This window comes from Drosophila erecta, unplaced genomic scaffold (assembly GCF_003286155.1).
Source record: "Drosophila erecta strain 14021-0224.00,06,07 unplaced genomic scaffold, DereRS2 tig00000092-arrow-pilon, whole genome shotgun sequence".
In the NCBI taxonomy this organism is placed as follows: Eukaryota; Metazoa; Arthropoda; class Insecta; order Diptera; family Drosophilidae; genus Drosophila; species Drosophila erecta.
In genome coordinates, this window is record NW_020825207.1 from 9,532,091 (window position 1) to 9,559,683 (window position 27,593).

The 27,593-nt window shown below is 44.0% G+C and overlaps 2 protein-coding genes across 5 annotated transcripts in view; one reads left to right on the plus strand and one right to left on the minus strand.

Annotated features, from left to right (window-relative positions):
* LOC6548308 (putative polypeptide N-acetylgalactosaminyltransferase 9) overlaps positions 1-27,593 on the minus strand; it is a 57,938-nt gene that overhangs the window by 13,573 nt on the left and 16,772 nt on the right. For all 4 annotated transcript variants that reach the window (XM_015156806.2, XM_001975285.3, XM_026981247.1 and 1 more), the window contains 4 exons: positions 18,490-19,262; positions 12,150-12,518; positions 11,921-12,085; positions 10,947-11,140 (listed from right to left, as the gene is read on the minus strand). In XM_015156806.2, the coding sequence (XP_015012292.1) occupies positions 10,947-11,140; positions 11,921-12,085; positions 12,150-12,518; positions 18,490-18,877 (1,116 nt within the window). In that variant the 5' untranslated portion in view covers positions 18,878-19,262. The remainder of the gene's footprint in view (positions 1-10,946; positions 11,141-11,920; positions 12,086-12,149; positions 12,519-18,489; positions 19,263-27,593) is intronic.
* Positions 4,716-6,832, plus strand: LOC6548309 (imaginal disk growth factor 6). The gene is made up of 3 exons (XM_001975286.3): positions 4,716-4,949; positions 5,382-5,957; positions 6,019-6,832. Exons 1-3 carry the CDS (start codon positions 4,820-4,822, stop codon positions 6,669-6,671), a joined length of 1,359 nt encoding a protein of 452 aa, XP_001975322.1. The 5' UTR covers positions 4,716-4,819; the 3' UTR covers positions 6,672-6,832.

The window sequence follows — 27,593 nt, forward strand, 5'->3', positions numbered from 1 at the left end:
AGCAGTTATGTAGATTTAAATGGGTCTAGTCAGGCTGACATATCTGTATCTGCTGGATTTTACAACCGCAATTGAATACGAAAGTTCTTATGCGCATTTGAAATTGTGTTGGTAATTATTCGTTAGTTATTTCTTTGCTGCAACTTTTGTATAATGGTAAAACATCCATTTCTAACGCACTACAAAAGCCGAAGAGGAAACAAACGCGCCCCTAATTCTCTCACATTTATCATTTCGTGGATGTCATTTAGAATGCCCCACATCCATTAGTTGCCGTAAATGGGGCTTAAGACATACGAGTATTTCCCAAAAATGACGCTATGCAAATGAAGCCCAGTTTGTGCTCGTTTGGATTGGGTTAACTGGCAATTTGCTGGTGGCACTGGCGAGGATCCCGAAACCAGAGTTTATAGTCCACCGCCGCTAACCAGAACAAATGTGCCACGGACATGACGACATAGTGGCTCTGCTCCTCCACTCCTCTGGATGGACTGGCAGCTAATTAATAATACGAAATTGCGCTGCCGGGAGCTGGCGATGAAAACCAAACATGGCCAGTCGCTTCCGATTGCCTGACCACCACCACGAGGGAAACGGGGATGCAGGATGGTGCTCCTGATAACGACCAGCGACTGCAGTTGAGACGAGCAGTGGAAACTTTGCCTAAATTCTATGCATGTGCACTTAAAAAAATGGTTGATAGATAAGGCCAGTCCTCGCTTAAAAACAGATATCTGTATTTATAAAATAATATTTTGCATCTTATACAGTTCAAACTGCTGAAAACCCAGCTCAATGTATGAATGTGAACATATATTCCATTTAATTTTTAGACGAGAACAAAGTGTCTCTGAGAACTTTGTTAAAAATACAAAGCTCTCTTTTTTTTGTATATCCTCGTACTCGTGCCATTTTATGTTCGAGCGTAGATGGAATAGTTTTTTCCACTCTTCATATATTTTGTATGCACCCCATTCGGAGTGGCATGAGTTTTGGCCCTCGCATCGCTTGCGAAAATTGCTTAAAAATGAACCCGACGCTGACAGTTGATGGATGGTCTAAAAAATTTGGCTCGCAGCTGATCGTCCTTCCATATGTGCGCCACGCCCACAACTCTCATCATCCGCGGCTAAGTGTTTGCTTCGGGGGGCGTGGAATGGGGCAAGGGGGCGGGTGGCAGGAAAAAGGCTGTGCCTGTCATGGGTTAAGAGTTGCTGTGGAAGCTTTAAAAATTTCATATCTATTTTTAGTGCTTCTGTTAGTGCTTCTGCCACAGCCACTGCCTCTGCTTATTTCCATAGTTATTTTTCATGCATTTTTGCTGCAGCGGCATAGTGGGTGATATCATACTGTTGCTGCTCTGCCTTTGATGTGTTGTGTTTCTTTTTTTTTTGTTCGACGCCCCTCTATTTATACCCGCTACTCGTTGAGTAAAAGGGTATATTCGTTTCTGATCCTATAGAGTACATATCTATACTGTTCTGTTTGTTCTGTCCGTCCGTATGAACTCCAACATCTTAAAAGGTTCTTCGCTTCTTATCAATATAAACATACACGATCATGGTAAAAATTTACAGATTGAACTATTTAATATGCGCAAATAATGAGCAATTATGGAGCGTGTGCAATCTCCGCTATTCACCACACTTCCAGTGACTGAGTAACGGGTATCTAATAGTCGAGGCACTTGACTATTGAATCCATTCTTGCTTTTTTCGTGCTCGTCGAGTGTGCTGTGCATTTTTACGAGCGTTTTTTAATAAATCATGCGCCACGTAAGCTGACTTTCATGCACAGGATACGTTTCCCTGCCTCTTTACGTAAATATATACGTATGTATATAGTAACATACATACATGGAAGTGTGTATTTCGTGTGCGGGTGAGTGAGTGATTTGCATATGTTGTGAGGGCCAGGGCTGGAAAATTGCAGGCCACAAATGCACTTTGGCCCAATTAGTTACCCGAAATGAACTGAGCCGAAAATTGCTTCGCTTTCGGTAAGAGCTCCAATCTGCATCTCATCCTGCGCCATCGGCCATCCCTGGTCTCCATCTGTCTTATACAGCCACAAATCACTCGGGCCACGCCCCCGCCCCCCGCTGTCGCCGATGCCGCCGCTGCCGCCCATGGAAATGGTCGTTAGTCTCGGGTTTTTGGGGTTTTTATCCCCCTGGGAAAATTTCCTGTTGTGCCTCGACATTGGGTGCAAATTAATACACCAACAAAGTACGAGGGAAAATTGCGAAGCGATCTTGTTGCTGCTCCTGGTGTTGCACTTGCTGCGGTTTTCCTGCTATCATGGGTTAAGGGTAGGGGTGTCCGTTGGCGCACACAAATAAACGAGCAGCCAACAAAGTTTTCTCTGTTTACTGGTGTGTGCTGGTTTTTGCCCTCTGTCCATGGCTTAATATGCAAAGATGTGCTGGGAAAAGGCGGAGTGTTTGAGAAACGATACAGTTGAAATTCGATAGGCAGCGCCTTTTTTTAAAACCTAGTACAGTATTAAATGCTAATACTTCCTTCTTAAGTGCAGTTGCTAACTCGGAGATTGGAGCAATGTATAAAAGAGGAACTTTTTCAAGAGGAAGCACCCAAATAACACTTAAGTTATACAGCATGAATGCTTGAGAATGTTTCATAGGAAGTTCTACCGTAGATGCAGTGCTCAACCCGTCTCTTTCCTGCTGGCTCGTTTAAGCCGCATTCAGTGGCTGGCTATTCTCACAATATTTTTGGAATATTATTAATGCCGGCCAAAAAGCAGGCAACACCCCGCTGGCCAGCTGCCAACCGGTCTCGCTTCAATCCACTAAAGTGTATCATACTTCGGGGTCGCTCATAAATATCAAATGCAAGCGTGTGTGAGTGTGTCTGCTGGCTACGCTTTTAATTAAAGAGCGCCAGCTTTCAGCTCGATATAATAAACTGAAATATAGACAGACCAGCTAGGCAAAAGAAGGGAATCGGAGTGGCGGGAGAAAATTTTATAAATTGCCCTGACAAGCCCTCAGGCCCCGGGTCCTAGTTCCACACCGCTCCACGCTGGAAACCCCTTCTTTTTGCCATATTTTCCCCCAGCTGCCGCCTGCTATCTCAACCATCAACTCTTGTTACAACATTTCAATTAAAAGTTAAACGTGCACGTAATTATGCGGACTACAAGGAAAATGTGTAAGTAATATTCCGCTGGCGCTGACTGTGCGAAAAGCGCATGGCGAAAATTAATTACCCAAAATGCGTTAGGCGAACGGAGGAAAGCTTTGCTAAAAATTAGACGAAAAAAGCTGGCAATCCTCATGCAACCTAAAATGAAACCTTTTTCCATGGCCCTGGGTTTTTGATTTATTTAATTCGACCAAAAGCGCTCGTGCATGTGATTGGTTTTTCAAAGCTAAAGCTTAAACCGATTTTTTTCACTCGCTTTCCGTGAATTAACACCCACAAAAGTGCGCGAAAAAAGATCAAAGCAAGACTGTTAATTGATAATGTAAAAATTGAAATTGCAGCAAAAATAATTGAGTGCCAGACCAACAGACTTCGCCCCACATTCAAATAAGCCGAAGGGAGATGTGAGAATTGGATGTCAGTTCCACTTGCCCTTCGATGTAGCACTCGGTACATCCATGAATTCTGAAAACCATTCCACAAGTTACAAACAGATAAATGGAATGGCAACAGTGGATATGAGAGGAAGAAACAAGTAAGTAAATCGATGGAGCACACCCCACTTCTAAGGCATGAATTATTAAAAAAGAAAGGAAGGCAAATATTTTCAGCACAGAAAAAAATGCAAGTCTCAAATGTTAAAAAAAAGCTTATCACGCCATTTTAAAGTTTCGTTTTTAGGAACTTTTAAAATTGATTATTTTTATATTCTTAGTAAGAGAATTGTTTACTACAGTTCCTTATTTCCACTAGCACTACAATTTTTTCTATGTAGAACCGAGAAATCAGCATGTGTGACCGAAAGAGATTCAGAACAAAAGGAAGCGAGTGGATTGAACAGCGATTAGGGCAAGCAAACACAAGAATTATGCCAAAATCAACAAGAAGGGAACGGGAACTGGGGGAAACAAAGGAGGACTGGAAACAAGAAACCCGGGCTTGGGGCTCAGAACAAAAGCCCCACAAATCGAGGTCGGGAATTGATAACAGCGGAGCAGCTGTAGCCTAAAAGCTCAAATTTGGCGATGCCGAGGCACAAAAAATTCATGAGCAACAGCAAACACAAGAAGAGAAAACAAACCAATGAAAAGCGAGTTGAGAAAAAAGCAGCAAAAACGAAATTTGTCGACATCCAAGTCGTAAAAATTTAAATATGTTTGTGCGAAGCCCACACAAAAGTACTGGAATTAATACAGTAGAAACAAGTTTTGAGCGATGATTCACATGCACGAGATTACTGAGTACTTGCAAAGTACTTTAAACCAGTTAAAGCCAATAAGCTGCCGTTCGCAATAAGCAAAATATTATTGTAGTTTCATAATTAATATATATATTTATGATTCAGCAGTTGGTAGGCATATATAGGCGCTGTCACGTATTTATTTCCAATAAGCAAACAGCAGTAGAGACTGACCATTCACCTGGTGCAGTCTCCACTGTATTTATTTCTAATGATCGCGCCCGAGCTTAGCTTTGTTTATCAGCTCACACTTTGCTCTCAACCCACAACAGCAAAAAAGAACAACAACGACGACCACGTCTCAACCTTCGACAAGCTGGGATGCGAAGTAAAGCCCCAGTTTCAGTTCCAAGTCGGCACTTGAGCGGCGCACAACTCGACGGTGGCATCAAGTGAAATCCGCGAATCAAAGATGATCTTTAAAGCCCTGGCGGTCGTTTCGCTGTGCCTGGCCAGCATTCAGGCCTCCAAGGTGGGACCTCCGCAGCTGCCCAAGAAGCACCTGGTCTGCTACTACGATTCCGTCAGCTTCGTCAAGGAAGGTTAGTAAAAACCGTACTGTGTCTACTGCGTACACTAAACTTTTCCCTCAATAATGTTATGTAAGCTCCACTGGAAGTTGGTATTTAGAAAGAGTAAGACAGGAAAAGGGAATCGAAAACAACAGACTGAGCTTATCAAGAGATTTTCGGAACTCGATTCGCTTAGTTTGTTTGCAATTTGGGTCGAGAGTGTGTAGCGATAATCGAAAAGTAAATCACCGAGATTGCTCAAAAGTAGAAATAAAATGGCATAAGCAAAAACTTTTTATTTGCATTGAAAGAAGCTATCATTTAATTGAAATGCGAGTAGATTACAGAATGAGTTGACCATAACAATGTACTGAAATGATGACAGCACTACTAGACAAAGCCCGAGTCTTTCCCAATGCGTAGAAACCTCCATTTAATCGCCGAACCCGCTCTTTGATCCAGGTCTGGGCAAGCTGGTGATTGATGACCTGGAGCCGGCTCTGCAGTTCTGCGACTATCTGATCTATGGCTACGCCGGAATCGAGCGCGATTCGCACAAGGCGGTGAGTCTGAACCAGCAGTTGGATCTGGACTTGGGCAAGGGACTGTACCGCACAGTGACCCGCTTGAAGCGCAAGTATCCCAATGTGAAGGTCCTGCTGAGTGTGGGTGGTGACAAGGACATTGAGCTGGACAAGGATGCCAAGGAGCTGCCCAACAAGTATCTCGAGCTGCTGGAGAGCCCCACAGGTCGCACTCGCTTCGTGAACACCGTCTACTCGCTGGTGAAGACCTACGGATTCGATGGCTTGGACGTCGCCTGGCAGTTCCCCAAGAACAAGCCGAAGAAGGTGCACAGTGGCATTGGCAGCCTGTGGAAGGGCTTCAAGAAGGTCTTCTCCGGCGACTCGATCGTCGATGAGAAGTCCGAGGAGCACAAGGAACAGTTCACTGCTCTGCTGCGCGATGTCAAGAACGCCTTCCGTCCGGACAACCTGCTGCTCTCCACTACTGTGCTGCCCAATGTGAACTCATCCTGTTAGTATTCCCGCTCGAAATATCTAGAATTTCCCTTTCACCACGAACTCTATCACCACAGTGTTCTACGACATTCCCGCTGTGGTCAACTATTTGGACTTTGTGAATCTGGCGGCCTTCGATTTCTTCACACCCCAGCGTAATCCCGAAGTGGCCGACTATGCCGCACCCATTTACGAGCTGAGCGAACGCAATCCCGAGTTCAATGTGGCTGCTCAGGTGAAGTTCTGGCTGCGCAACAACTGTCCCGCCAGCAAGATCAATGTGGGAGTGGCCACCTACGGTCGCCCATGGAAACTGACCGACGACTCTGGCGACACTGGTGTGCCCCCGGTGAAGGATGTCAAGGATGAGGCTCCAGTGGGCGGAAACACCCAGGTGCCTGGCATCTACAGCTGGCCAGAGGTCTGCGCCCTGCTGCCCAACCAGAACAACGCCTATTCCAAGGGCGCCAATGCTCCGTTGACCAAGGTTCAGGATCCCGCCAAGCGTTTCGGATCTTATGCCTATAGGGCTGCCGACAAGAAGGGCGACAATGGCATCTGGGTGAGCTTCGAGGATCCCGATACCGCCGCCGATAAGGCCGGCTATGTGCGCACCGAAAATCTGGGTGGAATCGCGCTGTATGACCTGTCTTTTGACGATTTCCGAGGACTCTGCACCAACGAGAAGTACCCCATCCTCAGGGCGGTTAAGTACCGTCTGACCAACTAATCTGATCAAGAAATATTTGTCCCATTTGTATTTGTAATGTCATAAAGTGCCTTAGAACACATAATGGTTTCAGTTTATGTTGGGTCTCAGGGGAATTATGTTTGGCTTAATTTATGTCAATTATGTTCGCTAAGCATTAAAGCAATAATATTCATTTCAAATTTGGCAAATAATTATTTGATTGGATACCGAATTCGTATTCAAAATATAAGCTTCGCCATCGCATTTTCTTTCCCCCACAATTTTATGTATCGACTGTGCGCTTCAACGCAGCATTAATTTCCGACATCTGTTCATAAACTACACAAGCAGAAGACCCAGGGGAATACTTAGGCGTTTGCTGTGGGTTGTGCGCCAATGCTCTTAATGCTCCGATGAATAGCCGAAATCCAATTGACTTTGACAGAAAATACTTAATCGGCTTCATTATTAAAGCAACCAGAGTGGCTGACACCCCCGAGCAGCGAGAACCCGAAAAGCTGGCAACGAAAGCTCCAAATTGACTGCTCAACATTTGTCATTGAAGCGGAAACGTCGAAAATTTCGCATACGCAGCGTATTACACACCCACACTCGTAAGCTATAGCTCTGTGTTATGCACGATTTCACAACTACAACCACTGGCAGACAAGGGCACAAAAGGCACAAAAAGGCTCTCGAATGGCACCCAACAATCCGAACGAAAGAAATGAAATGAAACGTGATGAGAGCAGCTCTATCTTTAGTCCTCCATCCCCGGCTACTTTCGCATTTCACATCTCCCCGGGTATTAGAAAGCATTTACCTTTCCACAGGCCCCATTTCACATGCATATACGAGTGTACGGCAGGTTGGAATTGGAACCGACGAGCCACGACGCCAGCCTAAACAGTTTTTAAAGGTAAACTTTGTCCACAATTTTCTATTTACGGAAGAGCTTCCATGGGGCGAACATAAAAACTTTACTGTTTTACTGTTTGCGATGGCAAAGAACGACGAAGGAACAAAGCGCTTTACGCAAATTTCATGAGATCAACAATTTCGCTTAGATGGTTAAATGCTACTTTAACCAAATGCTTGATGATACTCGTACATAATATTGATATTTTTGGCATTATACCGCCTGCTAAACTCTAACGCCAATCATTTCCCAATAAACTTCCAGTTAGACACAAATTCTGCTCACGTTCAGCTTACAGAAGTCCTCCTGTATTTCGGCTAGGAACCAAGGATATACCATATATGGGCATTAGGAGGGAGGAATGGAGAGCGCGTGCTGCGGGGATATGGCACTTCAGGCATACTCTGCTTTATGTATATTTGGCCTCTCTATGTATAGTTAAACGCTTTGGCCAACACTGCGTATGAGTGCTCTGTGTGCGTTTGCCTTTGGCTCCTGCAGCACGCATATTGCGCATACGCCCTGGCCACGCTATCAAATAAGTTTTTACTATATCTGCTGCTGCTGCTGCTGCTGCTGCTACTCTTTATACTAAAATAATTGGATTAGTATTTCAGCGCCCTCCACACAGCAGGCAACTACTTCCCGCCCCTGGGATCTGCTCTATGAGAATTTGTTTGCACCCGTAGTTTTATTCCAGATTTTTTTCTCGTTGCGGGGATTAGTTTTCACTGCTCTGCCACATACAAATACACGTATATATGGAAGCCTGCGGTGTTGTGCCAGCCAAGCGAATTAATTTTCATGTTATGTGCAGTGGTTTCGGGAATATTTAAATTTCTATATAGCTTTGCGTCGGCAAATATGGCATACAAATATAAAATATATACCAAATCCTAAAGCTGCTATGTTATAAAGGAAAACGGTGTTCCTCCAAGAAACTGTGGGCACGAAAAAAGGATCAATAATATTTCAACGAAAATTCACAACTTAGGAAGGCCATCGGAAATGATTAACTGGCAGAGATTTGAAGTTTTCTTTTTAAAATTGGATTTGATTGATTTGCTGACGGAGTGGGAGGCCATTAGCCAAGTCCCCAGCTCCATTGCCGATTCGATTCGAGGATTTTGCGATGGAGTATAAAAATATATATGCTGGCTGCTGAAAGCAGCACAACTTTTACCTTGCAGCAGCATCAGGATCCGCCAAGGAAATACAAACAAAAGCTGAAGTAGCAACTCTGAGTGCAGGGGAAATGGGAAATGGCACTGGCCATAACGAATATGTATTTTTGATTCCCCCAGCTAGTCTTATTACTGTTGCTGTTGCTCTTGCTGTTTCTGTTGCCGTTGCCGTTGCTTCACTGCTGCTGGCAACTCGTAACAAGTTAAGCAACTTTGGACAGACATCAGAAGTTGCTGGAAGGATTTTCGTTCAGGCAGCTTTGGGACTGTCAACATCTGTGCCCGGCGGCAGCCGAAAATCCCTTGCAAGGGGATGGAGTTTATATCCCCGGCAGTTGAGCTTTGTTTGTGCCACCTGGCGTGGCATAACTCAAATAGATATTAGAAATTAGCAATCGGCTGAGAGGATAGCTTAGGCAGCCACTTTAACCTGCAGTTTAAAGCGAGAACTTTTCATTTTTCATGTGCTGGAGAGGAAAAATGGAAAATTCTCCGCGTTGCCCATTATCTTACCCCTCGCAAAAGCACACACACACCCATATATACACACACGTGGCGGGGAACAACATTTATGGGTTCCAGCAGCAGTTGCCTTCCGCCGGTCGGTCGGCAAATTGCCAATGTTGCTGCAGACGGGAAATGCTTTACTTGATTTAGCTGCTAAGTGCAACTTGAGGCGAGGATGGAGACAGAATTTACCACGCAGCATGCCACGCCAGGAAGCAGCAACAATTCCGGCCTGTGCTGGGATTTTTCGGCAACAATCCTGCCATAAATCCCCCTGGCGCTTGTAAAAACAATTACGCCAGATATTTACGCCGCAAAACGGCGTTGCAACAGAAACAGAAGCCAACACGGAGCAGCCGACGACGAAAATTTGCTGTTAACATTTTTGGCTTTTAATTGCAGTGTCATAGCCCGTTTTTTCACCCCTCCGCCCCTCGCTCATGCTCCTCAGCCATTTGCAATTTGTGGCCTTGCCACAGGCGGCGTATGCGTAATATATCGCCACTATGTGCCGGGCATTAAGGCAATTCGCACACAAGAATCAAGGGAGAGCCCGGTGTGATTATGAACTTTTAATTAAAGCGTTAAACAAATAGTAAATTGAAACGGCCAGCATTTCTCGGTGGCATTTGCCTCGGAATGTATGCCAGGTGAAAAGTGGAAAACGGCTCTGCCAAGCGGGGCTTTCACCCACTTTCACCCCCTTTTACACATGCGGCAACAGCTGTCGACGGATCTGAAAACCCATCGACAGTTTCGAATGGCCATTTGCGGAGCTCCTTTGCCCCTTTCACAAACGCGGGAGTATCTAATTGCTTGTCAGTGTATGGGAAAAGTTGGTACGTGTTGGGTGCAGGCGGTCATAAAATAAGAAAACGCTCATGAAAAAGTTGAAGGGGCAAATAGACACTGCTGCAATGTGAAAAAATCATTTAAGGAAGTGCATTCAAGGAAGTGCAAACACCATAGCATATGATAAGTATCCACATTTGAAGTATAATAAAATCATCGTTCGGAAGCTCAAAAAGGTCATTTTTACTCCTCAATATATAGGTGTTCATTTTACTGCACTTTGGTGAAACTATAAGTTCCATTCTGTTTTATGGTTATAACCTTTATAGCTCTTTAAAAATTGCGGAATGCTTTACGGCTGTGCGCCACTATCCATCCATGTACATACATAACTAACCAAGGCTATAACTTTTCCACTAACTGCAGCCCAACTTGAGTATAAATTTGCAAGCTCATCTGCGCGAGGGAAACGACTCTTAGTTCTAATGGCTCATATTGCGAACGACACTTTTGTGGCCTGCACGTGAGAATGGGTGTTTGTGTGTTTGTTTCCGTTTCCCTCCTTGCCGTTGGTACGTGAATGTGTGTTTGTATTGACAGGCGCATTCCCCTTTCACGGCAAACATTCAGTTTTTGTAGTCACGTTCGAGCGCTTTAAGCGGCTTCATGTTTTTGGCATTCCGAAGGGAAAAACTGCCCGAATGGAGTTGGAAAGCAAAGTTGGAGGATATGGCTATAGCCCTGGCAACGTAAAACAAACATAACTAAAAGCAAACATTGCGGTATAAATGGTCATGTATGTTTAAGTCAACCGCACAAAAACCGCTCATTCCACAGTGCCTAATATCCCTGGTACACAGCGAGAAATGATAGCTGAACTGGTAAAATAGGCAAAGCTCTACATTCACTTACATTGTGGCGCTTCCTCTCACGTTCCGGAACCGGATGCCAGCTGAACTGAAGATTCCAATCAAATCCGCCGACATTAACTCCACCAGAATCGCGGTAGTGGTACTCCAGGGTCTCGTCGCTAATGACATCAATAACAGGACACACGACAGTGGTGGAATTACGTGCAATGCGGTCCAAAAGTGGTTCAAGCCAGCCTGCGAAGGGTTTGCGATTAACATTAAATCATAAATCATAGTAAGAGTCAAAATAGTTTGGAAAAATATTCGTTTGTAGTCTGGTTTAATTGCCTTTTTCCACCCATGAACGAAAGAGAACCATGTTGTGAATTTTTTTACATTTTGGCAATCATCTGTCAAGTTTCCCAATAAACTAAATTGATGGCCTTTTTCGTAGGTCTGCTCTTTGTCTCTTTGCATCAACTTTGCATCAACTTAATAAATGGAGAAAATGTGAGGCAAAAATGGTAACAGAGTCGGCCTAATGCCGAAGATTAAGTGATTGCTCTAGAGCTAGGCTCTTGTTTTATTGGCATTGTTTTCGTCCCAACGGATTTCGTTTGATGGCCATCAAAATTGAGTTTGGCAATGAAGAGAATACTCGACATTCAACGAGAAACGACGTGAATCTGCTGGGAAATGGACGAATCTCATTTATCAAAAAAAGATTGCCAGCAAGAGATTTTTTAGCACCACTAAAATTTGCCGTTTGAATGTTTAACTTTTAATTTCGGCTGAACGCTGTCATAAATTTGCATATATTTCAAATATTTATTTAACCTGAATTTTTTATGGACCATCACTGGCCAACAAAAGTTGGATAGTCAATTAAGAGCTTAATTTGGGCAATTAGCATATTGACAATACTGCAAATTGAAATGGAAATGCCAAAAATTAAAAGGAGAAAAGTTGTGGTCGGAAAAAATGCTGCATACTTTTAGGCAGACTGCATATTTAATTCACTTATTTGCAACTCACCTTCTGTGCACTCGCAATGGGAATCCAAATAGGTGAGTACAGGTGACTTGGCATGGTTGGCACCCAAAATACGGGCTCGGATCAGACCCTCTCGCTTTTGGCCACGGATTATCTGGACCTTGGGATAGGCGGCAAAGTAATCCTCCAGCTGCCTCTTCAAGTGCGCTATAATAATGAGAAATTACAATAAAAGCTGAAGTGGAAGGCGGAAAGGTCCGTCCAAACTCACGCATATCGCTGTAGTCATCGACGAGGATGATTTTTCCTATAAGGTGTTCCGGCGACCTATCCAGAACTGAGTGCACTGTCCTCAAGAGCACAGTCCAGGCTTCGTTGTGGAAGCAGATGATGACATCGGTCTTTGGTAGATTGGTTAGATAGCGCGCCTCGTCCTTGCACCAGGCATCTCGAGGATCGGGCAGAGTTCGATGAACGGATATAAGATCCGACACATATTGGTTGAAGGCGTTCTTGGTCCAGCCATCGTCAACGGCCTTCTTCATATCGTCGGACATTTCCTTGGGCAGACGCACTGGTTTGCCCAGCTCGCCAGGATTCTCCTCAAAGTTGGCCGGAGGATCAATCACTTTTTTGCTATCTGTAGAAGAGAAAAACGGCAACAGGAAAATTGGTAAGTGTCGGCATTACTTTATATTTTCACCCAAATTGTGAGCCAAAGGTAAACCGAGCAGCCAGCAGGATGAAGATAAAGCTCTGTTATGCGTGAAATTTACGACAAAATACAAGGACAAACACTCGGCTCCTAGGTGCATTGCACATGAAAAGTCGCCATCATCAGAGGAAGCTGCTTCACAGGGTCATGAAAAATGGTTTGCCTTGCAAATTTGCGCATATGTGTGGGTGTGTGCTTCTGTTTTCCCAGCCCACTTTCCACCCGCCCCATGCGAGTCCTGTAGTCCTGTGCTATCAGTGTTTTCCTCCTTGCTGTGCATTTTATTATTTTGTTATTTGCATTTGCATGGAAATATGAATTCCCTGTTCTCAGCTGCTAACTCCACTCCAGCTCTTCCACCAAACAATTCCCCACTCCTGCTGGTCCTGAATCTACATCTGCTTTTTATACGATTTGTCAACCACAACTGACACTTATTGGGCATCGCCTGAATGCCTGTCTGTGTCCTGGCGCTGTGTGCGCGTTCGTTGTCCTTCGGAAAAGGGACAACATTAATGGAAAATGCTGCGAGGACATACTGACACACAACCTGAGTCGCTGCTTAAGGGGATTACACATTTAATTAAAAGTATTTTCCTTGCATAAGCTCACTGTTTTTTACTTTCCAACAGATTTTAGACGCTTACAGAAAATAGTCCTATACTTGGTTTGGGTTTTCGGGTATTTAAAGGGAAAGGCAAATAAGATAATTATTTGACGACATGACGACAAGAAAACGGTAAACGGTTAGATAAAAAACCATCTTTCGAAATATTTTATTGCATTTTTGCCAGTCTTGACCATAAAAGAAGTCTGTGATTGTTATTTCTATTAAGACAAAGGGTTAATGAATTTTACAATGCGAAAATAAAAGATTTTATGGCAACGTATTAAACATCGAACATCAGCTGAACATTAGGTTTTGGAATACGGTATCCAAGCCGAACCGGTTAACTTAAAACACCATAAACACCTAACAGAGTTTCCGACGACTTAATGGCCGTATTAACTGGTTTTTTTCTGGCTAAAGTCATCTGCCGATTCGATCCAAATTAAGAAGCATATTTTTTTCAGAACCGTCGGACGCATTCTAGACATTCCCAGTTGGCAACTTTCAGGCATGCAAAAACATTTCAATTACCACAATCATTTCAATTTCAATAAGCATAAAAAAGCTAGCTGGAAAAATAAAAAGCCATAAAAGGCTAGGATGGGAATAAGTGGAAACGGGGGTCGAGATCCAACCGGGGATCCAGCCGGGGATACCAACCGCATTATGCCACAGAGGGGCCTAACCAAGAGGCCAATCAGCCGACAATAAATTCGCTAGCACAAAAATGGAAAATAAGAGAAAAACCATTAAATTGCCGAGAGGCGGCTGGCTTAAAAGATAGGGTGGGTTGGGGGTTGAGGGGAGGCACATGGACTCATAAATTTTATGATTTGTCGCCGGTTGCCGTAGTTACAACTTCATTGCTGAATATTCACGCGTGCGCCAAGGACTCGAGCTCAGAATATCCTTAGATACGGGACTGCTATTTGGCCCATTCCCACTCCCAGATCCTAACCCACACCCATTCGTAATGAACTTTTTTGCATGCTGGGCTCGCACACGCATCATCATAATAAAAAACAATAAAAAATATAAGCTGGAGGCGCGGAGGCGGGTCTGTAACTGGATTTTATGCCTTTTATTGATTCACTGTAGCATATTTATGGTCTCTTTTGATATTAATGATTCCGCCCAACAGCGCTGGCCTTCTCATTCCCACCAATTGTTCCCTCTTCATCCTCCGGCGGACCTCGGTCGAAATAACCCAATTATGGTCACGCCCTTTGGACAAAGGTGAGTCCTACAATGTTGTATATTGTGTGCAGCTTGGCGTTCTTCTACATCGCTATAAATCTCACGCTGTGTCCGATCCGATATGGGTGGACATTATTTGCGGTTCGCCAAAAAGGCATTTCTGACACAAAATCTTAATTAATCAATGTATTTTCTGACGTTTTCTTCAACTATCCCCCCTTGACTTCAGCCTTTTAGATTGTATAAATCACAGTTGACAATTCACTGAGTGTAGCAAATAAACTATAAACTATTCGCTGTCTTTTTATGTCTCCACATATGCCAACATAAATCAATATTTATGCGTTATTTCGGTCTATTTCTTGAAATAGTGCAATTAAAACAGTTGAAAGAAAAGAAAGTTAAAAGTTGAAAGATAAACAATGGGTTTTGAGTATTAATAAAATATTTAAAAAGGTAATTTTTTAAACCAAAGGCTAACAATTGTAACATGCAAAGACAGTGTTTTCTACCCTAAAAATACAAATATTCTAGATCCTACGTTATTGAATACAACTGGTAAAGTGCTCTAAAGCCACGTTAGCAAAAATGGAAACATGTGGGATCACTTGAAAGACATGTTTTGTTCTTAAGCTTATCCCAATAAAGTTGGGTGATAATTGATCAATCAGTTGTCAACTTCTTCCGTACGACTTTTGTACATCAATTCACCTTCAACTGTCCTGCATTTGGCAAATCGAAGTTGACAATTTTCCTCGGTCGCATGCGTATACGTTATATTTCCATGTGCTTCCATCCCACAGAAGAGGGGATCGGGAGCAGGGGCGGCGGTGGGGTGGGCGCCTCCCCAGGGGGGTGGACTTGGGTGGGGTGGGCGGGTAGACAAAGGCAGACAATCGCAGCGAGCAGAGCTCGAGGGACACGCCTGAGCGTGACAGGAAGCTATAAATGTTTTGTTATAGACAGCGACAGCAGGTGGAAAATGGGGGCGGCAGGGTGGCTGTGCGGATATATGTATGCTGCAGAGGAAGGGGGCGTGGCCACATGACAAATGCTATCGTGTGTGTGTGTGTGACGTATCGGGTGTTTTGCCTGCGTGCCTGCGTTTCATCATCATGTTTTCCGCATAAAAGTAACATAATATGCCAAAGTACCGTTATTTCGACTAATGCCGAGGGATTTCCCGAAAGGGATACTGATATGTATGTGTATGTGTGTGTGAGGGTGTGTGTGTGGGCCATAAATACCAATAGACATGTCCGGAACATGAAAGAAATCAAGAACTAGAATTAGCATTGATTAAAAGCAACGGGGGAAACACACAGGCCAGGCTCAAATCAATCTGGCCCAAAAGGGGGCGTGGTCGTGTATTGCCGTGTATATATAAAATCATTATCGCTGCTAAATTGTAAAAACAAGAATTATGCATATATGAGGAGCAGAACGAGCAAAGAAAAAAGCAGACAAAATTCAAGGCGATCGAGAGGCGAAAGGTGGCCAGGGAAAACGGGCCAACGATCAAGATAACATGGCCAGAAGGCTGGTTCCCTGGTGCACTATATGGTAGGGTCCGATAGGCCGGGATACGCAGGGAGGAGGATGTTGGGGGCTAGGGCTAGTTGCCTTAAGAACCCGATGCGAGCGCGCGATAAACGTCGTGTTGCAGCCACTCGCAACCTCTTCCCATTTTAGCCATTTCGGTGGTGGTAACGCGCCCCAAGGCCAAAGCCAATAAGTACAACAACACTAATTACCAGCTATGAACACAGAACCGAGAAACTTAAAGGCACTGCAAGATCGCCCCATGAGGCAGCTGCCCACAGTGGTCACACTACAATAGCCCCCCATCGGGAGCAACTTAAAGTTATGGCCCTTAAAAGAATGATCTATTTCCAGACCATAACCCCATTCTCGATCTGGATCCACATGCGAAGCTGTAAAATAATCTAGGCTCTTTGAAATGAAGTCTGAAGCACTTGGATTGTCTTTCGGAGCCATAAACCAAAGTTAATGGGCTGCTTTTAAGGAGAGTCTTTGGAAATTTAGTTAAGTGAAATGGGGGGTTCCGTCAAATGCAAAACATCAGAATCAAGTTTTTTATAGACATCATTAGTATTCCATTATATCAGGCGTGTAGTAAAACGCGTTGAGTTGCTTGTTTTACTGGAATCTAAAAGTTCTGTTGGGAACTTGTTTCGATTTTCTTGGATACATGGATTACAGCTAATTAGTATACAATGTATGGAAAGTACGCATTCGTAATTGGTTCATGCTTTCGGCAAATTGTTTGGAAACCTTGGGCATAGTAGCCAAACTCCATTCAGATTCTCTCCATTGGCTTCACTGTGCCTGAAAATCAATAGTTCGCCCTGTGCGAGCCCTTTCCTGGGAGTGTTGGTAAACGTTTGTAGGCTTGCACACAATTTTGACGCCATGGGGCAGCTGCTGATGCCTCCGATGCCTCCGATGTTGCCGATCTGCCGACTTGCAGCCAAGGATCGGGGTCCAACTTGTAGCTTTGCCACCTCAACGCTGATGAGCAGATGCAGCACCGCGGCTGCGAGGATGATGATAATGACGAAGGGTCATGGAATGGTATGGTATGGGCATGGGCATAGGCATGGGCATGGCTATGGGTATGGGTATGGGTATGGGGATGATGAAGAAGCAGCAGCAGCAGCAGCAAGGAGCGAGGAGCGAGAGATGCAAACATGATATGCGAAATTGCAAATACGTGCATTGTCTGCCAGGGAGACTAGATCTCCCAGCCCAGCTCCTCCATCACCCGGATCCCCATTCGCACAGCCGAGCGACCACATGCTGATGCAATCTTAAATGCTTGTTCCACATGCGAGGCAATAGATGAAGGAGGGTCTTCGGTACAGGAAGCTACAAGCCACGGACCTCGTCGCCTAGGCCCCATCCAATTCCCATAGCCCATTGGATCTGGTCGCAGCCCCTGCCCTCCTCCTCGAAATTCATGGCTGGTTGGCTTTGGTCTGGCTTCATTGATTTGCCTGGGCGGCCAGTCAAGTGTCCATTGAGTAAAATCCCAGGGCCAGCTCCTAAGCCTTGACTTGATTAGTAAGTAACATTATTTTTCCCCCGCCAAATGCTTAATGCGAATATCTATCTCAGCACACCCCGCTCTGGATTCCCTCGCCCTGACATTGAAAATGCTGTTTGGCAGCAATTCCAAGTTGTTAAGTGCTGCATGTTGTTGTTCGGGCTGTTCGGGCTGTTCGGATTGTTAGTGTGCGCCGCTGGCATCTTCGACATTGTTGTAAAACTTGTTAGAAATTTTCTTAAAGGCACAAAGGCGGTGGCCGAAAGAAGGAAGTGTGACAGCAGCAGCAAGTTTTCCCCGCAGCGCTGGGGGGAAAGCTATCGGGGTGGAAAGCGGGGAAAAGCGAACACAGGAAAGCAATATGTGTTATTATCCCCCGTTTGGTACGCTTTCAGCATCTTGTATCGAAACGGGCTAGTGACCCAAAATGCAATCTCCCAAACAAGGATTGAGGATGTGTGACCGTAAAAAACGAGCAGGAAAATTCACAGGGTGGGGAAAATGGATGGAAAATGGGAGGAGATCTCGCCTGCGTGTGCATTGAATTGATGGGAATTAGTTGCAAGCGATTGCGTGGAAATGAAGTGCAAAAAACTCAACTCGTGGATGCAAAACGGGCGAGGGAGCCTTGGACGAGGAAAAATAGAATCTCTGGCGTCGATAACAAGACCGGAAAAATTCAGCTGAATAGCTGGGGGACCGGCGGGGAAGTGGCAGGGATTTGAGTCGGAAATAAATGTGCAACTGATTTCAATATAAATGCTTATTGTTGAGCACAGAACAGAGGGATGCCGATATGCAAAGTGCAATGGGCTCTAATGGTCCGAGAATGCTGGATATCACGGGAATTCATCGATACATATTTTTGGAAAACGAGACTAGCCTGGCTTATTGCATAAGTTTCCTTTTATTTCAAGGTGGATTCCAAACGTTTTTGCACCCCAAATTCACTGTATTACACAAGCTATCTCTACAAATGCCATGCTATAAATCGATATTAGGGCCAATACAGCTAGACTCACCTTCTTGTGACTTTTTCTTTGGCTGATCAGCCGCCTTCTTCCGCATCCTTTCCGCCTGTAGGTCGGCCTTATGTTTTCCCACTGTGGGTGGAATGTCGGCCTCATCATGCGCCTGCTTCTGGCCGCCTCCGCCGATGACATTCCCATTGATGCCAAAGTCCTCGCCGGCAGGCTCGTTCCTCAGAGCCAAGGCAATGGGATCACCCAGTCCTCCGGCTCCGCCCACTCCGGGAGCACTGCCAGCGCCACTGGCACCAGCCCCCTCCTGGGCGGCTCTACGCCGGGTGTCGTCCGTGTACACCAGAAAGGCAATGCAGAACCAAATGGCCAGGGCGAAGGCCACCAGCTTCACAATCGTCGTGGAACGTCGCCGCCAGATGAAGGCCATCTTTGGTTTCTGGGCTGCTGGCCTCAACCGGTGCTGCTGATGGAGATGTTGATTGTAAACCAGAAGGTGCTAATGGAAGCCGGTTCTGAATATCTCTCTCCTTTTTGAGCGATTTGAGCTTTCACTTAGTTAGAGTACAAGTCGTGGGCCGACAACATTGCGTATACGCAACATTAATCAAAGCCTGGCAATGATTTATGATGCAGGATATGTTTTTCTCGCTACCAATAGTTTGCTATGGTTTTTTGCCTCCTTCTGATATGCGTTGTCTTCTTGGAAGATTACGTCTATGGTTTGTAGCAGTCTGTGCAGTTAATCGGTCCGAAGCGCCTGGATATGTGTAAACGAATAGCTTTCAGTAGCCAGCAGTATCCTTGGAAAGTGCCTGTGAACGAGAGATGCAAAAATGTCCATCAGGCGATGATTCAATTTTACAGAGCACAGCCCTCGAGGGCTGCTGAATGCAATTAATTTATATGACATTAAGCTATTCAATTGAAACGCACAACAGGTAATTGAGTCATTAACGATAATGTTGATTTTGGGTTTCTGCTGATGATGCCGCATCTTTATCTTCGCCTTGCGATGCCGCATCTGCTGCTGCATTTTGCAATTAAGCTCAAAGCTAGAAGCAGCCCTCAATCTCCGGCCTGGTCGTAAACATAAAGCGACGGCCAACATGCAACTAATGTCAATATTATATAATTGCAGCAAAAACCGCATCAGAACGTTGTACCGATCCGCACAGTCCAACATGCCCAGTACCGCGTACCCCGTGCCCCGTGCACCTGTCCTCTTGCCACATGAGTGGCTGCCAGGTAAATGACATGGACACGCCACTTGAGCTCCAAGCCAACGAATCAGAACGGGACAGAGGTGGACCTACACAGCAGTGGAGCCCATGACCAAAACAGACCAGCATGGTCAATATGCTGGGAAAATTGCACCTCAATTGGTCATTAATTGGGGCGTTTTCACAAAAAAAGTGCTCTTATTTGGGGCAGTTATAGAAATAATAAATATAACAAAATGTTATGCCGTATATTAAGGTGCGCCCTAAAATGAGTTCGATCTGCAGAAGTTTGATGAACCAATGCTCACTTTGAGCAGCTGAATTTTCCCGGTGTACTGTGAAGTGTGGTGGGAAGTGAGGGACGGGAGCTCAAGTGGTTGGCCCACAGAGAGCAAAGTTGCGTGTCAGGTTGGTGCAGTGCATCCAGCAAGGAGGAGCAGCGGCAGAAGCGTCATCATTCGCAGCAAACAAGAAGTTGTGGTTCTTTAGCCTGCTAACCGCAGTTGAATACCCTTCGATGCTAATCCAATTAGCGAATGCTTCTCCGCCCGCGGAGTGGATTAAGTGAATGGCGAGTAGTAAAGGTTGAGTTTGATATTGTTTTCAATTGAATTAGTGCCAGGATTAGTTCACAGACTCTAGCCAGCCAATCTATAAAAGTTCAGCTGAGTATTCGTTGCTCAACGTATGTGATATGTTAGCTGAAGTCAAAGCTAGCCGTTCAAATATAAAAATCGATAAATAATAAAGTGCCTGATTTGATAAGAAATCCAGTCATACTCGTACATTATTCTAGACACATTTACCAGCTTGAAAAATGTTTTCTACTATCAGGTGCAATAGAACGAAGAAACTAGAAGGAAAAACTTTTTGCAACGTGTAAGCCCAGTAGCAAAACTAATTTACCATAGCCTCGAGCGAGCAGTCTATTAAGGAAAATGTGTATATAAGGAAAATGAAAACTAATAAACATTAGTCGGGGCCTTGATCGGCACTCAGTCAAGGCTTCTTGACCACCGCGACGGCCTGCAGTTGGAGACTGCAGTTCTGGCCCAAAGTAATCGCCTGCACATGCACATGCTGGCCAAAACGATGTGGATTCCACAGGGCCATCCAGCAGGACAATCCAACTTGCAGCTTATCAATTAGAGGGCAGCATCAACCACTCCACGTTCGGTCTTCGCCCCAGCAAACTAGCCATGGCAACTATGTGTGCATACAATAAATACAAGTTAATTACTTCGTGTGCCTTTTGTTATGGCTCGTTGGGTTCAAGTGCCAGCCAGCCAGCCAGCCAGCCAGCCAGCCAGCCAGCCCGAAAGCCCCCTGTGATTTTCCCCCCGCCACGTTGGCAATTTCCGTTGTATGCGCTTATAAATTGAAAACAAAAGAGAAAGACTTTGGGATGCGGTGGGTTCGCAGGGTTCGTAACCAGCATGTCATGTCCTCACTCAGCTGTAAAAACAGCAACACACATAAACTCTGCCGGAGTTTGCCCTCGCAAAATAGAGCGATTAAAGTTGGCAGACAGGTCGGTTGGGCGGTGCGGGGTACGTCAAAACCAAATGTTGACAATCTCAATTATTATTTCGGAACCAGCCAAAAATACACGACCACAACACGCTAATTATCGGCGTTTTGCCAACAGATTCGTCAATTTTCTCCATCTAAATTTGGTTTATCAGTTGCAAGCTGACGTGTGGTTCAGTCACTTGAAAATCCTTATCGTTTATCAAACCACCTCCGAAATAAAATTCCCGACAGGCTGTAATTGATGATTTCTTTGATAGATTGCAGGTAGCAACTTGAAATTCCACGCGTAAATGTGTATTATAATTAAAATGCTCTTCTGTCACTGCGGCATTCGTTTGGCTGCGGTCCACGCGGCGTATGCGCAATGTTTGGTTTGGGATTTGGGGTTTGGTCGTTCGGCGGTGGGATGCACTTATTTGGCCATAATATCATAATATCTGCCATTTGGGGAGTTTGTTCTACTAAATGGGTATTTTATTTATTTCGATTTCCCCATCGAGATTTCGAGTGGGTATCGGGGTTTCCAAGGATAATTCACTATAATGGCTGATACCTAATAAGCCTATATTGTGTTCCCTTTCTGATATATTCATACAAAATCCATTAACAGCGCATATGAGAATGTTGCCAGGTTGTAAGCTGTTGGTACTATATACCACTCATGTATCAGTTTTCAGAGTGCAGAGGAAACGTAATAATGAATGGCATTCCCTTCGCAATTACAAACATATTGAAGTGAGTTTCACTCGAAACTAATCGAAAATAAATTGGGCTGTGTTTTATCACCAAATTACCTATCAGGTATTTGCGGGTATGGGCTTGATGAGTTGCCTCCCAGATTGTGCCCAGAACGATACAATTTCCGGCTTGATAGTTTGATAGATTGAAACTTTTATTATCCCTGCGATAGGGAAACACTACCAAGACTCAAAACTGCAGAAACAGAACAGGAAAGGCAAGGGAAGGAAGTCATCGTAGACCCGATAAGTGTTCCTATTGTTAAAGTGACGGGCAGACTTCTCCGTAGTTGATTTTCCCTTGGGGCTTCTGGTCTTTCAGGCCTTTCCACCTGTATTTATCAGCAATTTCGCTTCGTGTTGCTTCTTATCGCCCGGCTAATTGACTGATAAGCGAGTCGAACAATTTGTGCGCTCCCGATGAGTCTAGTTAAGTTCGGCTCGGTCCCGCTGCCCAGATAAGATACAATTAAATTCAATAGGCTGGTAGCTCAGTAGGGAATGAGAAAAGAAAGAGCATAAGTGGTTACCTCGCCAATTGCTTTTAGTTCGGTGCGCCTTATCTATGCTCTGCATTAATCAGAGCCTTCAGAAATAATTGCCGAGATAATTCGTCGAACACTTAACTGCAAATTAAAGGCGCGCCTGCGGAACAACCGCCTTCGGTTCGGTATAAGAAACCTCAAATTACGCATAACAAAGTCCAAGAATTTTTCGCATTTTCTTTGAACAGAAGGGAGCAGGAAAAACGGGTAAGAAAAGTTTATTGTCACGGTTTCAGCTTGTCTTTTATTTTTTTGCTGTTCCTCCAGCTACTTTTTGAATACTTTTGCCCGGCGATCATTTGTCATTTTCTTATGCAGAAACTTTTCGTGGGTGGAGGAAGGAATTTTCCGGGCTGTGCATTTTCACGCTGGTTGCGGTTCACACAGTTTATAATCATTATTATTTATGCAGACTTAATCCACAGTTATTAAAACTCAGCCACAAGGAACTCACATTCCCGCTTGCCCCTCGTTTAATATTCATTTGCATTCGCTGGCAAGTGAAAACTTTGCAGTTTCTAATGAGTTCTGGGTTCCCGAGTGCATTGGAATGAAGTCGCTGTGTCAGAATGGGTCAGACTTTTTCCTGAACTTTGGGCCATAATTTTTGCGAATTATGTCCATCCGTAAGTCAAGTTCGAGTATATGGCTAGACGCGTTCGAGAATCCTGGGGAAAAACTGGTGAAAAGACGCACACATACGCACACCAAATGCGAACCCCCAAAGTGGCTCAGCTCAGAACACCAGAGCCAGAAAACTAGGAGATGGATGCCACTGCCACTGCCACTGCCACCGCCATTCCCACTGCTGATGATGATGAGGTTGCCGCTGCAGTTGCAGGCAGCTCCGCTTCGTGGAAAGAAAGTTGCCATGGAGAAAATTTAATCAAAATATTTGCACATCCGCCAGCAGCGCGAAGTTGCCAAGGCGACTAGAATTACCAGTCTAAGAAGCAGACCAGCATCTTGCCAGGTTCGCAGGGCAGGGGAATGGGAATGGGGATGGGGATGGGGATCGGGACGCGGATGGGGATGGGGTCTGCTGCCAGCAGCCGTACAGATAGAAAGACAGACAGGTCTTCTTTCCGAGCAGGTACAGTGGGAATCAGAATCGCAGGCAGGCAGAAACACCAAACAAATTGAAATCTCAACGGATGGTAATTGAATTCGACTTGGTCTGTGCTTCTGATGCGGCGGGATCTGCTTGGTTCTTTGCCAGAAAATATCAGCATTAAATGCAATAAGGCTGATTAGCCTGCGTCGGTATTTTTATAGATATCTGAGAATATTTGGAAAATTGAATTTAATCCAGAAACTTTTTAACAAGATAACCGAAAGGAATGGAACAGTGCCCGCACTAATTCGTTTTCAGACTTTGAATTCAATGGAGAAGGTAAACTCTAACTAATATGCACTAAAAACTACATGCAATAAATGTTTTTTAATTTTTATACATTTCTTTCTTTTTTTTTGTTAAGTTAACATCAACTTTGCAAATATTATTAATGTTTTGGAAGACACCAGATTCGGTTAATTTGATACAATATTTGCGAATGAATACTAAATATTTTCTCCGCCTTCAGAGCGGAGTTTCACTGTATATGACAGAACTCCTTTTGGACATTTGGTTCATGTCACGGAAACCAGTCAAACCTCATTTGCGATGGCAAATGCAACCGGCGCGCGACTTTGTCTTCATCTTCAGCTTTTCCCGAGAGCAGTGCATCACGAAACGCTTGATATATTATTTTCCTCTTTTTTGCAGGTTGAACGGCGGGCAGGCAGCATCTTTGGACTGGTTGTTGTCTTTGACAATTATTTACCGTTGGCGCTTAACTGTTAATTTGCGAGGCGGGCAGCCGCCAGGTAACCAGTTCGAATCGGTCCATCGAGGAGGACCTGTTCCAGCAGCATCCTCACCTGCATCCTCACGTGCATCCCCACCAATCCGACAATTGCTAACATGCCACGCATTTTTCATGGCTCTTAATTTGACAAACGGGGGCACCAGGAATCCTTTTCCACACACATCTAGAAAATGTAATTAAATGTTTTTCCTCTAACATCTGTTTCTCCCCATCTGTGTGCTTCGGCTTTTTGCCGTTTTTGTGTGCACTTTTCATTGTTCGAAAATAAATTACAGGATGAGCGAGTGAGGGGGGCTATTAAAGTGCAATTAAATAATTGCCAGTCAACAAGATTCATGGAGTTTTCGTCTTTCTCTCTTGGGAATACCGAGTTTTGATTGCCAATTTGCATGGAAACTCATTAGAGATGTCATTACAATTTTTGGAAAGTTTTATTGCCGAAAATTTCCTGGAGTTTCTAGAGTTGAACAAACTCGCCCATCTGATTGCCCATCATCATCATTATAGGACGCCCATAAACCAGAAATCAAATCAAATTATTTGTTTTCCCATTTCTGTGCCAGCAGCAGACTTGATTTGATAATCTATGACAACTGGCCACAAATCGTTTCCTTTGTGGCCAGCAAACTTGTCAAAAAGTCGGGCTAGATTTTTGCCTAATTCATTCGACAAACTGTCCGAAAGAAACTTGACAAACTTGTTAGCCCAGCCCCAAAAAAAATAAAAACTACGACGAGAAATGCGAGAAGAATTCAAATAAAACGTAATCAGAATTCCCCAGATTCAGCATTGGTTTTTGGTCCAGCCAAGTTCTCCGCTCTGATTTCAATTCGGCTCTTTTTTTGTTTTTGGGCATTTCGGCTGACCTTGCACTTGCACAGCCCGAAAACAAGGTCAACATTCCACTGACTAATGCCTTGCCAAAAGCAAGCAGAAACCACGAAACTAATTTGGAGGTCAAGCAAGTCGGCCAACAAATAAATGGCCAAAACGGCGGTGCGCAAGAGAAAAAGCCAAGTTTAAAGGAAAATTCGATTCAAATAAAACTTGAAATGAGCCGCAAGGAAATCAATTGTTCATTTGCATATGCATGCATTTTCCACCTGCAGCGTAGCACTGCTCCACTCCTCATGCGGCGTTTTCCCTCTGTTTTATTGCACGACCCCAATATTTATTTGTTTGCCTCTTTTTTGCCAGTTTCAGTTTGAAGTCAAAGCCATTTCGCCGGGCCCTCAATTCCGATTCCCTGCCATTCCCGGCCATTTTTCCATTTTTCAACCTGACCAGTTGGCGGCATCTTCACGATTTTCACGGTTCTTTCCTTAAATCTTTTTTTTCAGCCTTTTCGGCTTTTGTTTGAGTTTCGATTTTTGTTGGTTTTTCCGTGCACTTCAGAGAGGGAATTGCATTTTGCCGCTTTCAGTACGACTGGCTTTTGGCCATTTGGCCATCAAGTTTGCCAAATTGAATAAGAAACTAATTTCAAAGAAACTTAAATATTTATCAGCGGTAAAGGAGGGTAAAAGACTAGCTACTACCTATTGCTGACTACTAAATAGTTCAGTGAACTATTCCCAGTTTTCGTAAGCCACGCCAATCTATTTATGATTTGAATCATTTGATTTATTTGCTGGTTTATATGCATAAGATGTCAGCTTTCAGTAGATTAAACTACAATCTTCTCAAAAAAAGGTTGGTCTATGCAAATTAAATTGACCCTGATACTATTTAGCACCTCTATTTGGGGCAAAACTCTTTTCCATTTAGCATATGTCCACAAACACCACTACTCTAATTCGTTGGCAAAACTCGACAATAACAAACCGTCGCATAACTGTTGGCCAAAACTACTGAAAAAGAACGAACCACACACAACAAGTTATCAGCGTTAATTTTGTTTGTTCAGGTTTTCCCAGAGCCAACAAAAAGCTAAAAACAAACCTCCTGCGAAAGAGGGAAAAATTAATTTATTGCCTGCAACTGGGACTATAAAAAAGGGAAGACGGGTGGGAAAAGAGCGGCTCGTAAACAGATTTAGATTTAATCAAATGATAGCCCAGAGCTAGATTTGAGTTGTGAGCGAGTGGCTGCTGGATTTGGTAATGCACTCAATATATTTCAATGTGGCAGCTCGATTAAATATTCCACACCATCGCAGTTCCCAGTGCCCAACAGATTGGCAGGCTGGTGGAAATTGTGGAAAATGTTTTGTGAGCCGGGCACCGAAACATGAGAAATGGCAACAGATTTGGGGACACACATCCGCCTCCTCTTTTGGCTATATAAACTAACATCGTCAGATTTTGATATAAATTTTTTTCTTTTTTTTGGGGTCACCGAAGGACAGCAGACATTTTATTTCTCTTATATTTTTTGTATCGCCCTTTTTTTGAGGCGGATAATTCGGTTGCGTTGTGGCGGAAAATGAACGGCCGAGGGCTAGAAAATCGAAAACGTTACGCCTGAAAATTGCCTGTCAAATGACAAAAATGGTTTTATTTGCCGAATGTGGGCTCCAACGCCTTTGTCATCCCCCCGACCCTCCCCTTCCAACACCTATTGGTCATTTTCCATGTCTATGCCCATAACATGCTGCTATTATATATATTTCTTGTCCCTTTTTCGACTGCTCATTTCGACTGGCATCAGATTAGGGCCCACAATTTGTGGCCAAGATGGGGTGGAGAAAGTAGGAAATACTAGGAAAGATAAAACTTGTGGAGCTAGATGAAATTGAAAATAACATTCGTTGGAATTTTTCGCATGTCCGACAATTTGTTCAGAGCAAAAGTTTTTATATTTTTGGCAAAGGTCGCATGAAGGGGAAATGGAGATGAGTCAAATTAGATCATAAATGATATTGCATGAAAAGTTTATGGAAATTGACTGGACTTTGAACCTGTCAAGAAGTTTGCTTGTTTTGGGAAAAGTTGTTGCCGGAACTTTCGAGCTTGGTTTTCAAAATTAAATTCCTTTCGTAAAGGGCATATCAAAAGTTTCCAAGTCTTTAAAATTGATACATAATAATAAGTTTATACCAATAAATCGTAAATCTATCACAAAATAAAAATTGCTATTCAAAATAAATTGCTGCCACTTGTCCAAAGCAACAGGACGGTTTCTTTCAGTGTGGTCTACTGATTCAACTCTTTATAAAGGATACTCTCTCCAATTTATTAGTTCCCTCTGATTAATTCCAGCAGTTGTAGCTAACGTCACAGCTCCTCATTAAATCCGTTT